The sequence below is a fragment of the Arvicanthis niloticus genome, chromosome 3, assembly GCF_011762505.2.
Source record: "Arvicanthis niloticus isolate mArvNil1 chromosome 3, mArvNil1.pat.X, whole genome shotgun sequence".
Lineage (NCBI taxonomy): Eukaryota > Metazoa > Chordata > Mammalia > Rodentia > Muridae > Arvicanthis > Arvicanthis niloticus.
This window is the reverse complement of record NC_047660.1, coordinates 99,682,165-99,696,642: the sequence shown is the minus strand read 5'-3', so window position 1 is coordinate 99,696,642 and position 14,478 is coordinate 99,682,165. Positions and strand designations below refer to the sequence as shown.

The following is a 14,478-nucleotide window of genomic DNA, read 5'->3' as shown; positions in this document are numbered from 1 at the left end:
GAGCATGGAATCAAAGAGTCCTTACTGGGATACTGGTGACAGTTTGGTGCCAGGTGCTTCTGCTGGCAGATCTGAGGTTGTCAGTTCAATGTGATGAGAAGTGGCTCTAGGAAGGACAACTGTCCAGCTAACAGGGATGCTTTGGGTATGATATGGTCCTGGACTCGTCTGGTTTTCCTTTTTACTCACCACTCATGTAACTCGCCTCCATGCCAGGCCCTCACCCACTTCCCTGATTCTCTCCAGATTTGTGAGTCCCTGGTTAGGAACAGCAGGTGGTGTATAGACAAGCTGAGAAGTGGGAGTTCCCTACACATCCCCAATTGGGGTCAGGAACAAGTTTCCGTCTCAGTATATCATTTTGGGTGATTCAGGAAGAATCTGAGAAAGGCCACAGTTCTAGATAAGGCTCATGGAAAGGAAATGACAGAAGTTCAATAGGGAGAGCACTGCATATATTTTCAGTGTAGTGGAGACAGAGCTCTGGTTAGTGCCAGATGGGACTTCATGGTAACAGAGTGTACTGAATTAATAAATCGTTATTTATGGCACTTGTGTACCATAGTATCACCAAGACATGATGTTTAAGTTCCCACTGAATCTCTATAACCTTTGCTTCCTTTGACATTTGTCTGTTTTCTGGATGATTCTGGGAGAGAGAAACATAGGCTCTGTTTTCTAAGATCACACTGGAAACAAAACCAGCTCAACAAAGGCACATAATTCAGATTCATTGTCTACACACTAGAGTGAGGCTCGTTTCAGGTGTCTTACCTAAATAATCTTGCTTTATCCTTATAAAAGGTCAAAGCAGTAAGGGCTTCTGGGGCTCTGTGTTGACACACAGGGGATCCAAGGTAAGTACAGTGAAAGATCTGGAGTTTAGACTCAGTCTGACTTCCAAATCCCTGCTCTCAGCTCCAGGCCCACACAAGGTGTATGTTTCCATATCCCCCATTGTTCTAGACATCAGGGAAACATGAGCAAACAGTATTTCAATTTGTTATTCAAGTCTGACCTTCAGATTGCATGAATATCTTTCATCTATGTGTCAGGTTTTCTGGATGGCTCAGAGGTTACCATAACAACCCAGAATATCATTGACTGTGATGGTCAGCAAATAGCATTAAGTAATTTGTTTTCTAATGACAGTGAAACTGCTGATGTCCTTCAGCATGGAGCAATGACAGAACTTGTGAATATGAGCCCTCTGTCACATTTTGTTACAGAGCTTAGTTGTTGATGTTAATTAAACAAGTACCAGTCAGGTATGGGCTAAGGACCAAAGATACCAAGCTATTTAATTGGTAAAAATCATGTCTCTATTTTCTACACAATAAAGTATCTGCAAGGTACTCGTCATTGTTCACAGGAGTGGTAGCTTGGTTCTCCAAGTCTCATTGGTTTACTCAGAGTGGTCAGCTAAAGATTAAATGATTGCCTTTGACAAACCAGTGTGTATTTCCACGTCTAGCCAGGTAGATTCAAGACTCTACCTCTGGATAAGAAGAGACCTAAGGCCACGTAAAAAGCATGGGTATTACAGTAGGAGGAATATGAATTAGAAATGAGTGTTTCTCAACTCATTTCACAGATTGAAATGCTGAGGTGAACTGTTAAATAGGACACCCTAAAAATCACAAAACTATTAACTAGCACAGTAGTCTAAATCACTAATAATTGCTGTTATTGGACAACACAGTTAGACATGAACCCATTCTAACTCCACTGCTCTCTTTTTGACTTTATCATACTTTGTTGGCTGATTAGTTGGTGGAATAATATATGATGCTGAGTGCTAAGTAAGCATCCTGAGCTATGTGCACAGCTCTATTTTTATCTTGTAATTTGAGAGTCTCTAACTTTCTCAGGCTGGCTTTGTACTTGTTTATAGCCTGGGATAACCTTAAATTTGTGACCTTCCTGCCTCAGCATCCAGGAGTAACTAAGATTACAGGCCTGCATTCATATGTCTATCAGGCCCAGATAAAGCACCATGGCCATTGCTTTGTTCTGTTTGAATAGGGTTTGTAGCCCAGGGTCACGTCAAAATCAGAATGTAGGCAAGGAGAGCCTTGAACTCCTCTTCTACCCAAACATTAGGGTTTTAAGTGCACAATGAAAGTGATGTACAAAGATGAGACAGTAGTGAAGCATAAAATTCAAATGACTCTGAAAGTTACTTGTCCTGTCTTCCTGTTGCTATTGCTGTGGTTTCCTTTTGTGCTGTTTTATGTTTGTTTTCCTTCTGTAGCCGTTCCCTGTACAAGACCTCCAGTCTTTATCAGGGTGGTTCTTTCATCTCAATTGGACCCAGGTCATGAGTTTGTCCAACATGAGTCTCATGTCAAAAGGAGATACAAACCTTTCCCTTTATGTATAAGAAAATAATTGAAATTCTCCAAGAAAAGTATTTGATATTTTTTGGTCATAACTACTGCAATTTAAGACAGAAAATCATCTTTACTGACCAACAGCTTCTGAAAATATATTTTCCTTGAATTTAGTTCAATATCCTGGGAACTATGACAGCACTAATGTTATTGATATTTTGGTTTCTCCTTGATATATTGGATTGATACTAAAACATCAGAAGTATGGAAGTATATGACTTTCTAAACCCCGGGACACTGTTCCTTGTGAAGTTGAGATTTAAATCCCATGTATAGACCTTGGTTTGTCTCAACCTGATGCTTTCCCTCCCAAGTCAATGACTATTATCAATTTAATATAAACTAGATATGGGACAGGGTTAAGAAGGATAACATGTTTTTAGAAAGGAACAATCAGTCATGAACACAGAGCTAAATCTGAATCCAGTGTAAGGTAGGGCTTTGTAAAGATGACCTTCAAGCAATCTGCAAGCTGGTGAGACTTGGAGTGCTGAATTTATGGAGGTTATATTTGAAAAGTTTCCAGCACTCTCAGTGCTGTAAATGTATAAGCACATGCTGAGGGTAATAACAGAGAAGCAGAGAGAAGCCAAGGTGGATGGTTCCCACTTAATCTCAGAAACGTATGGCATGCTTTATAATAATTATGGATATTAGTCAAGATAGGAAAATATCTTTACCCTGTGCCCTGAACCCACAGCAGGAAAAGTTTTCGGCTGAAAACCAGAAGAGTCTTGGACTCTTTATGTATTTTTCCAGTGAATTCACGGACAAGAGGAACTCTGAAATCCTTTGAGGGGCATTGTGACCATTAGATCATATAGAAAGGCAACAAAATGTTTAGAAGAGTCATTTATTTTTGCCTAGTATCTCAAGAGTTCACTTAGAAATGTGTTTTAGTTGGGGTCTCTGTTGCTGTCCTGAAACTGTGATTAATAGCAAGTTGGGAAGGAAAGGGTTTATTTGGCTTACAAGTCTTCATCTTACTCCATCAATGAAGGAAACTCAAACAAGGCAGGAACCTGAAGACAGGAGCTGAAGCAGAGGCCATGGAGGGGACACTGCTTATTGGCTTGCTTATCATGGCTCGATCTTTCTTTCATATAGATCTACTTTCATATAGAACCCAGGACTATGAGCCCTGCAATGGCATCACTCAAAATGGGCTGGGCCCTCCCCATCAGTTAACTAATTGATATGAAATCAACTAATTAAAAAAATACCCTACAGATGGATCTTATGAAGGCATTTTTCTTCATCTGAGGCTCTGCTCACTCCTCTCTGATGACTGTACCTTGTATCAAGTAGATATAGGACCAGCCAGCACAAGATGCATTCTGTATAGGTTTTAAGCAGGAAAAAAGCTGTAATACAGCTAACTGGAATGGGTACAAGTGGGTCTCATGCCACTATGATGTCAGGGTGGACTATGGGACCTTGCAAGAGAAGTTGAGGCCATGGAGTCTCAGTTTTACCAGACTTTGTCAGAAGATCCTTGGAGAGCTAATTTAGCATTAAAATTCAGCATTTTTTTTAAAAAAAAACAGACTCTCACTACTAGAAGTGGGAAGGAAAGAGAAGTGCAAAGGAAGTGATTTTGAGAACTCTCCTAGGGCCATCTAGAATCCAGATCTGTCCTGGAGATATCTAAAGCTAGAGTTCGGTCCTGGGACAACATCTTGGGCCCAGGTGCTGTCCTGAAAACATCTGGAGTCTAAATTCTTATCTGGGAACACCTTCATTCCAGGTTTTATCCGGAGGCCATCAAAGATCCTTGGGGATATCTGAGATCCAGATTCTGTCAGGGGAAATTAGGTTCCCAATTTTTTTTTCTTCCTGACTTCTGTGGTCCAGGTTTTGATCTGGGGGATTCAGGGGGTCCGAGTTCTGTGCTGAGAGTGTCTGTGATCCAAGGTCCTGGGTCATATTTGTTGTTTGACTTCTGTTCTCAGAGCCTTCTCTCCTCTTAGATTGCCACCATTTTTACAACACACAGAAGTTTGTGTTGCGAGAAACTGCATCTAGGCTGGTGTTCCCATTTTAGTGGAGTTAGATGAGAAGGAAACAGGAACTTGATTATCAGTAGTAAAGTGTGCGACAGTGTTGTGCTTCACTAAGGCTAAAAGCTGGACTTAGGATTCTGCTTCTGACCCTGAGCAGGCGTACCACAAACAGGTTGAAGCCACTGAAGCCTTCGTTTGTTCTGCTCACCAATGTCTCAGCTGCTCCTTGAATGTTGTGAGGATATTTGTGCATCCTTGAGAAAATACAGTTCCTCCTTCTTTCCCAGCATCCCCTTAATCTTTTTTTCTTTGACTGTTCCCAGTCTCTGGATGAGAACGCCATTCAGCCCCGTAGCTTCATGATTAGATTAAGGAAAGATTATCATTTTAAGTAACAAACTTAATTTAAACCAAAGTAACACATTTATTCCAGAAGATTAATCATAACATTGAATCGTATATTCAATTTTCCCCTACATTCTTTTGTTTCAGGCTAAAAGAGAAAGCGGTAGTTGTTTTCTCCTCTCTGTCCTGTCCACTCTACTCCCAAGAAGTCAGGTGGGGTATCAGCTTCCCTTGGAAGTACAAATAGATGGGAAGATTCATGGTCACTTGACCTGATGATTTTGTCTAAGACTCTTCCATGACACAGTCCCCGTCTATGATTCCATTATTCTAGGGCTGTATCAATTCCACGTCTAAATCTAAGAGACTCCTTGGTTAGCATTCAGCATTCTCCCTTATTTTCTTGTTAGTGGTAATTTCACGTTGGAAACTATATACGATCTATGCTGGTTCGGAGGATATCTTTGCCTTCAGTGACCATATTTGATCCATAGGAGCCAGTTTACACCCTGAAGAGCAGCTTACTCAACCTCCAAATACCATGAAGATGGCCTTCAAACAACACAATGTCCAGCTTTGATTCTAGATGACTCTCTTCCACCCCACTCCAAAGGTCATGCCATAAACCCCCCTTTGAGGAGATGATGAGAAAGTGTCTTTGGACTTTACCTATGTTAGAAGATGTTAGACTACAATAGCATATTCCAGTCAGGCACCATATGGTAACTTAACTCCTTATTTGGAGATTCTACTTCTATTTTACCAGAACCCTGGTCAGAACTGCACTTTTACCACACTATTAAATCGGTGCATCTCTAAACAATTGCCAGGTATGTGATAAAGGTGAAACATTAGCTGAGTGTGATGAAATGAGAACAGATCCAAATTCCTTTCAATCATTTTTATACAAATGTGGCTAATATACTGAGTATCCACTGGGATCATGATGTAGTCTAGTAACTGCGATAGGTAAGCAGCCATAACGGATAGCAGAATGTGATAACGAGTGGCTGTTGGGATACTGCAGGAGAGCCTTCGGTCTCAGGGAGGATTGGTGCCTTTTGTGGAAGGAACTCTCCCAGCTGTCATTATTGATGGGCTCTTGGCTAGTCCTCAGGCCACATCTTCATTACTGGTTTTGAAATCAGGGAGGCAGCGCCACCCTGTAGAGATCTTCAGCTGCGAGAGTTTCTGGTAGCTTCTTTCTCTGTAGGCATGTACTATTAGTTGACTATGCAGTGGTCTATGATTGCAAAACTCAGGTTTTTGTCTGGGTAATGAGTGTAGCAGCTGGTGATGGGAAAAGGAGGCTGTTAGGAGCAGAAAGGAATCATTATGGCTTCTTATTAATGGGATAGCCTGGATTGAGCCACTTTAACCTGGCATGGGGATAGTAAGAGCAAGGAAAATCTGAGTAGAGGCCTCTCAGGATGATGACATTTGCTCTGTTTCAGAAAAAGGTGGTCATGTGGCCGAGGGGAAAAACACAGTGGAAATGCAATTCAAGGCAATGATAAAGGTCTGGGTACAGGTGACATCACAGAAAGAACTAGTGATTTGTGATAGATCTGGGCGGTCGCTGGGTGAAGCTGAAGGCTGAAAATAACTATTTTACATTCAGATTCTTCAGGCGATGCTCTCATCGAAACTTCCTGTGGTGTGTGTGGTTGTGAATGGGATGAAAATAAAATATATAGGAGGACTCATTAATGAAAATGCTCTGTAAATATATCCCAGTAATGCAAAAAAAAAAAAAAAAAGAAAGAAAAAGAAAAAAGAAAGAAAGAAAGAAAGAAAGAAAGAAAGAAAGAGAAAAAAGAAAAACCAAATAAATAAAAAAAGGGCCCTGAAGCAATTCATTCATCAACTAAGTAAGCAATGGACAGTTTTTCCTCTGGCACCCTCTCGGCCCCACTGTTTGCTTCAAGTTACTATTTCTTTTGGAAACTGCCTGTGCCTGTGTAAGCACTGTAAATGTATGCTTCATTTGCATATTCACCCCTTTTACAAACATTGCACATATGTGTGATTCCACTGTAAGGATCTTCTTTACTAAGTTACTTTTGAGGGTGATCCTTTGCTATCATTATGTCAACTTAACTTGTCTCTAAATTTGGGGTATGCATAGAAAAAGTGTATGTACTGCTCTGTCCACTCGAGGGGCTGAGAGAACATATTGCTCTTTTCAGGAATGTTGACATTAAATGTTCTTCCTACTTTTAAAAAGATGTTTCAACTTAAATTTATTTTCCTGGTATTGATATATATCCTATGGTTTAAATGGCTATATATATGTGTGTATATACATACATATATATATGTATGTATGTTTTATATGCACATATATTCATATATATCTGAATGTCATGTGTGTATATATACATATATTATATATACTATATATGCATATATATGTATATATAGTATACATATATATTATACATATATATATGCTCTTTCTGATGCATAAAAAATTATCAATGTCTATAATTATGAGATATTTCCCTCAGTGTTTTGATCTAGATTCTGAGTTTAGAGTTTTCTTGCCATTTTTTTGCCTTTTAAACAAATCCTCCTGAGTAGTAGCTGATACATTCAGAATGCAGTTAGTACATCTGTCTTTTCTGCAATGATCCATTCTGTGGCCCACAGGGTTACTAATAACTGGCTTAGGACCTCTAAATACTCCTGACTATCCCTTAATCACAAAAAGAAAGAAACAGAGAACAAGACATGGACTGTCATTTAGCTGCTGAGTGAACTGTCTCTGTCTGCTAGGTAGAATTAGTTTCTATCATTCTGGAAAGAGTGTTTGATGGCCACCACTGAACCCCAGCTTTCATTTTGTAGCTCAGAGGTGTATGTGGCTAGAAAATGTGAGCAATGCATGAGTCTTGGGGATAAAGTGATCCTCTTTTAGGTGCAGGTCACACCTACACACTACATTTGGAAATATCATGGCTTCATGTGTGACATGGGAGGGGAGAAGTGAATAGAGATAATAGAGTCCAGTGAATTGGGGGCTGCAGAGGAGGAGTTTTGAGTTAGGAAAGGTGCTTTTGGACTTGTCCTGTACTGTTAGTGAGTTCAGCTCTATAGTCTGGGGACAGCTGGTGACTGATATTGCTGGCTCTGCTGTCCCTCTGTGACAGCAGCCCTTCCCTTATGAACTTTCATTTCAATGGCAGTCTGGTACCCTTGTCTCCAGCACTGCAGCTTATTTTCCTGTTGGCTTTGTATGTAAAGCTGATTCAAAACAGACTGGAGGTGTGGTCCTGTTCCTATGCTCCTGTTAACATTGTTCTTTGGGGGTGATAACCAATTAGAGGATATCTTCCTCTTTCTTGGAGCATTGTCTGTTCACCAGTTTTTGTCCATTTGTACAGTACATTAGGGCCAGGCCATGCTGCCAATCACTCTGACGTAGTTAAAATCAGCATCCCAGCCCTTCCAGCCCCCTTGTGAGAATGATCTGACCTTGATTGCATATTTGTGCTGTGCTAGGAATCTCCGGAACAGTATGCTAGTCTATTTGTTCTGGTGACGTAGCAGACGTTGACTTAAAATCCAAGATCACCGTCTCAAAAGAATTTGTATTTAGTGGAGGCTCATTTCCTGGTGCAACGGTGGCACTCGGTGTGCGTCCTAGTGTAATGCAGAGACAAGCATTTCTCTAGTCGTGCTTACACAGGTGCTAATGCTGCGCACAAGGGACCACTTTTCTACAGACATATTGATGTTACCCTTGTGCTCGCATTAGATTCCAACACATGAGTCATCAGAGTCCATAAGTTTTCAGGCTCTTCACATCCTGAATCTCCTGTCGCTATATCCCAGACAGGGGTAATAAAGCAAGTCACAGTAGCTGAGCCATTCAGCCAATCTCAAAAGGCTTTCTTCTTCAGCTTTTAAATATCACAGTTAGAAAATGAGACACATATTTGGAGCCATCATCTCTGAAAGAACGAGGTGCTCTGGGTTAGTTTTCCTAGCAGATGTTCCATCCGTGGATAGTTCATTAGGAGACAAAAGATCCCATCTCGAGATGGACTGCAGTCTTCTGCGGCATCCTCAGTGTGTTTCAGAATCATTTCTTATGTGTGACCATCAATATTGGAATAGTGATTCTAGAGAAACCATTACAAAGTCTAGAGGAGTCTACTGAGAAAAGATCCATTCTTCCATCTCCTTAGGGATCTATAGACTCAGCATTTCCAAGGTTTGCCACATTAGCATGTGGAACAAGTAGACATTTAATGAGCTGTTTTTTTAAGTTAAAAATCGCCTTGCTTCACTCACTGGCAGTATTTATACCTTCCCACATGCCAGCCACTATGTAGACGGTGGGCATAAACCCAGGAAGGGTGATAGTAACTGTAGCTGACAAGTCCTATGCTCTTACTGCCGATCGATTAACTCATATAATTCTCAAATCAACTTCATAATTAAGTGCCTTTGTAATAGTGAATCAAATATGACAAAGGAGTGATATTGAAAGAGATCGAATAAGGCTGACAAAGACTAAAGCTGGACCACACTGTGCTTGTACACAATTTACTGTTATTCCCACACAAGACAGACACAGGTCCATATCCTCAGGAAACTTATACACTGAACTAGGGAATACATCTACTCAGAAAGCAACCAACTTAAAAAAAAAAAAACTCAAAGTATAAAGGCCCTGCCGAGTTTGCCACCTTTCCATTAATCTGTATTTGAGACACTGGGTTGATGGAAGTCACTTGGTTGATGTGGACTTTCTCTCATTTCACCAAACAAACTCCTTTAACTTTTTCCCTCCTGTCATCCTTAGTCTGTAAGTCTGCCACCTTCTGTTTTGTCTGCATGCCCCTCCCTTCCTGTTCTTTTAGTCTCTTTCCCATACTAGAGACTAACAGACATCACAGTGTAGTATCAAAGGTGTACATGGGAGGGAGAGAAGGATTCCTGGCCACAAATGAAACCGGGTATTGAAAGAGGGATTGGTGCATCTGAGTAGCCTTCCTTTATGTTTTCTGGTGTTTGATGGATTCAAGGAGAGCAGGAATTGCTTACTGCCCAGTGTGTCTGGGCTCCTTCCTCCTTGCTTTCTGGCACTGCAGGCCTGCAGGAACCCAAAAGCACATCCACACCATTCTGCTGTTGCTAATCGAATTTTCCCATGATTAACAACTCAGTTCATTATGCTTCCAGATCACATTAATCATCTTTTCTGGGAGTTTGGTAACATTTGGAGTCATTTCCCTACAAATTTATCCATCTGGGATCTTTATAAAAGATATGTTCACACGAAGTCATTTGCTGCTCTCTGCTGAGAGTGGAGGTACCTATTGTTCCCTGAATCCTGAAAGGAAACTTCTGAAGTCAGGTGTGGCTTCTTCACCATTCAGGGGCCCCTCAGTTGAGTTCCACGAGGTTTCTAACAAGGAGCAAGACCCAGAGCATAGAGGTTCTGGTTGCAACATAATAGTGGTGAGAAGTTCAAAGGCTGTGCTCTGCGGAGCTTGCCTGTACTCCTAGAGCAGATGGGAGTGGAGGAAGCTGTGGGGGCAGTGGAGATGGATGAGTCAGAGCCAAGGTCCTGGCAGGATTCCTAGCTTTACTCCTACAAGCTATTTGACCTTAAACAAGTCACATAATCTCACTAAGATCCATTCACACCTCTGTAAACTACTATCATGTGGTAGTTCTATATGCTGACTTTTATTCTCTCCTCTGCTCTCTGCTGTTGAGGAAACTATATAATAATATTAGTACCACTTAATTTTGCAAGTCCCACACCTCTTTTCAAAACTAACAGTGTATGTGTGTGTGTATGTGTGTGTGTACATATAAAATATATAATGCATACGTATAAGAAAGAAAATCATCCATTGGGTAATTTCCATGGCTGTTACTAACAATAAAATGTTTATATGTGTGTTTATGCACACACAGTATATAATACTATATATAAACATATATGGCACATATGTGCAAACGCATATGTGTGTGAGTATACATATATGACCGTGTGTGTACGTGTATGTGCATTTGCAAAAGAATAAATAGCCTATTGTGGATGTCCTAGAAACCAGTATTTCTTAATTATTTTCTTTTATATAAAAAGCCTTACAGCCATGTGCCCTGTTTGAATCAGGCTGAAGGTGTGTTGTTTAGGAAACAGACAGAGAATCCTTTGGGATACACTGTAAACGTCCTTCCAGGCACAGTGTAGTCTTGGAAGCTTGGGAAGTAAGCAATTCCTGTGGAGGCTTTTGTTGCTTTGCCTCCAGCAATATTGTGCAGTGAAGCTCAGAGACACTGTCCACTTAAGTCAGATGTTTCTTTAGAGACAATATTCTACACTGAGTATCTTCTGATAGCCCATGACAGTCATTTCTGTCTGTGGTCATTAGCCTTGAAATACGGGTATCAGTTCTCATTCCTGCCCACGAGCAGGACTAAATTGCATAATGTCTCTGGTACTGTAGGAAGCATAAAAGTCACAATTAAATTTTATTGCCTCAAAGGGTAGAGGAGTAGAAGAGATGGTAGAAGTTTGTTCCAATTCTGCCCAGGCTAAAACCAAGGTGGGGGATGTGGAAAGGTTGATCTCTATGAGTCCTCTCCCCAGCCTTGGGGATTTCAGGAGGAGATTCCCATTACACAGGAAATCCCTAATGGCCTTGATGGAAATTACCTGCCTACCTCACCTTCCTGCTCCTACATTAGGCAGACACCTGAGGGCACTTTTTAATTGCCATGTACCTCCCCTCACGGAAGAGCTAATTGCTTCTGCTTCCCTTTCCTTTAGGTTCTCAAGCAAGAACAGGAATAATGAAGAAGGCTGTGTGCTAGCTGCCTCCTTTTGAACCACCCAGGAAGGAAATCCAGCCTGGGTGCGGTCAGAGGCAGAACCCTTGCAACACTTGGAGTGAATGAGGAATGGACTCGTGATTATGCAGAGGTTCCAGGATGAATCTGGTCGACCTGTGGCTGTCCCGCTCCCTCTCCATGTGTCTCCTCCTCCAAAGCTTTGTCCTGATGATACTGTGTTTTCATTCTGCCAGTATGTGTCCCAAGGGCTGCCTTTGCTCTTCCTCTGGAGGGTTAAATGTCACCTGTAGCAATGCAAATCTCAAGGAAATACCCAAAGATCTCCCTCCTGAAACGGTTTTGCTGTATCTGGACTCCAATCAGATCACATCCATTCCCAATGAGATTTTTAAGGACCTCCATCAACTGAGAGTTCTCAACTTGTCCAAAAACGGCATCGAGTTTATTGATGAGCATGCATTTAAAGGAGTAGCAGAAACCCTGCAGACCCTGGACTTGTCTGACAACAGGATTCAAAGTGTGCACAAAAATGCCTTCAATAATCTGAAGGCCCGGGCTAGGATTGCCAACAACCCGTGGCATTGTGACTGTACTCTCCAGCAAGTTCTGAGGAGCATGGCATCCAATCATGAGACAGCACACAATGTAATTTGCAAGACTTCAGTGTTGGATGAGCACGCTGGGAGGCCGTTCCTCAATGCTGCCGATGATGCTGACCTTTGTAACCTCCCTAAAAAGACTACTGACTATGCCATGCTCGTCACCATGTTTGGCTGGTTCACCATGGTGATCTCTTATGTGGTGTACTATGTGAGGCAGAATCAGGAGGATGCCCGGAGACACCTCGAATACTTGAAATCCCTGCCAAGCAGACAAAAGAAGGCGGATGAACCTGATGACATTAGCACTGTGGTATAGCAACCACACTGGCTGGCACTGGGAAGGGAGCTTCTGGTTGTAGTAAAATAAGTGGTTCAGTTCTCCCTTCATCGTACACATTTAAAACTTTGTATTTTAGTTTCTTTGGAATCATGCCACTGTTGAACTTTTCACAAATAATACAACACTAATAATTTTAGTTTAGATGATCCCCTCATTAATTGTGACCCCTGGTTCCTGAGTAACAAACTCTCTGAACATTAGTTAGACCCATCTCACTATTTAATAATGAAATTTATTTTTTTAATTTAAAACTGAATAAAAGCTTAACTTTGAACCATGGAAAACAGTGTGCCTTTTTTGGTTAAGACACAATGTAGTTAGTTCACTAGTTTTAAAGTGGAAGAGACAGTCCTGCAACTCTAAAAGACTATTGCATTGAAAGGTGTGTCATTAGACCCTGTGGCAGCCTAGGGAACCAGAGCTGAATTATTGACCAGTTAAGCATCTGCCAGACTTTAGCTAGCCAAGATGCTCATACAGATGTGTTTCGCAAAGACTTGGTGTGTTAGGATGCCTGCTGACAAGCATCTGCTTTTCAAAATGGGTAGGTCTAGCAATAAAAGACAAAATGTGTTTCTACTCTGCTGGACGCAATGAGAAAGTAAAAAATGGATGAATGTGATTGCCTTTTGATGAGAAGGTGTGTGTGGTGAATACAGAAATAGCTACACTAGTGAAGGTGGCAAGCAGTTCTGTGGATGCAACGTGTGGGGATGGTGATAACACTAATGTCCCTCACCTCTCACCACCAGAGGAGAAAGTGACCCCTGGCCTGTGCATATAAAACAGAGGTTCAGCTACCAGCCAGGTGGAGAGCTTAGAGCTTGAATTTGAACCAGGTCTTTTCTGAATAGAGGTCTTTCATTGATCGTTCTTCCAAGTCGCTTTACAAATGCACAGTTTACATGATTAAAATGCCCAACGTGAAGTTGAATGAGTTTTGTTACTGTATATTCCTGCGCATCTGCCACACAAAGGAGATATTGTGATGCAACTATGGTCAGAAATACCTGAAGCACATTTAGCTTCTGGAGTGGTGAGTGATGGCTTGCTTGCTTGCTTGCTTGATTGATTGATTGATTGTTTTAGGATGAATGTGTCAAGTAAGCATGAAGGATCAAAGCCAGGGGTGCATAGAGACAAAGGTGGGGAACCATTCTCAGTGAAAGAATCTAGCTAGGTAGAGAGTGAGATACAACTCCCAACCCTATGGTGACTTTAGACTGAAGAATGTCATAATCTGTTATCCCATACTACTTCTGGAACACTCACTCTGCACTAATAGTTCTCTAAGTTATCTTAATTAATGCTTCTGAGACTCTGAGATACGTTTATGTAATAGACCCAGAACCCTGGCACTTTTAGGAAACATTTGAAAATTATTTACTTCTACACTTAATGTATATGCTGACACTCAGGTCCTGCCATTCTGCTTCAGGCTCTACTATACAAGGTGGCACATTGGTTTACAAAATTCCTATGTGACAGTTCCATTGAAAACCAGAGGGAAATTTCTCTTTATAAGGTCCCGCTAGGAAAGAGGTTAGAGTAACCCAGTGAGGCACGGGGCCCTGTCTAACCTACACAATACTGTCTTCAGGATGTCAAAACTCACAGTTCCACACCCAGTAACCCCTGGAGGGCTGACTATAGCCATAGTATGTTGAAAGGCCTGCTGAAGACATCAACAAGACACTCTTCAGTGCTCACACCCTCTTTAGCCATCCCAAGAAGTATTAGTCTAGAAAAAACACAAAAATAACTCTCAGATGTGAGACCTGGGTTATTGGCCTAGAACTACTGTATCCAGGGAAACTGAAGTCAGATGGCCTGCATTGCCTTTGGTTTGAAGGGAGGAACCAGCCAGAGGAGTTAGAGCCGTACTGAGGAGACAGCGCCGCCTGGAGGACAATACTATAATACACTGTAAGTACTAATGGGAAAGAGGCAATAAAGGTTTAGTTCTACAGTCTTTC

General features: G+C 41.4%; 1 protein-coding gene across 4 annotated transcripts in view; it reads left to right on the top strand.

Moving 5' to 3' along the window:
- Lrrc3b (leucine rich repeat containing 3B) overlaps window positions 1-12,776 on the top strand; it is an 81,620-nt gene extending 68,844 nt beyond the window's left edge. For all 4 annotated transcript variants that reach the window (XM_034498225.2, XM_076931588.1, XM_076931589.1 and 1 more), the window contains exon 2: window positions 11,538-12,776. In XM_034498225.2, coding sequence (XP_034354116.1) covers window positions 11,699-12,478 — 780 coding nt within the window. In that variant the 5' untranslated portion in view covers window positions 11,538-11,698 and the 3' untranslated portion in view covers window positions 12,479-12,776. The remainder of the gene's footprint in view (window positions 1-11,537) is intronic.
- The last annotated feature ends 1,702 nt before the right edge of the window (window positions 12,777-14,478 follow it).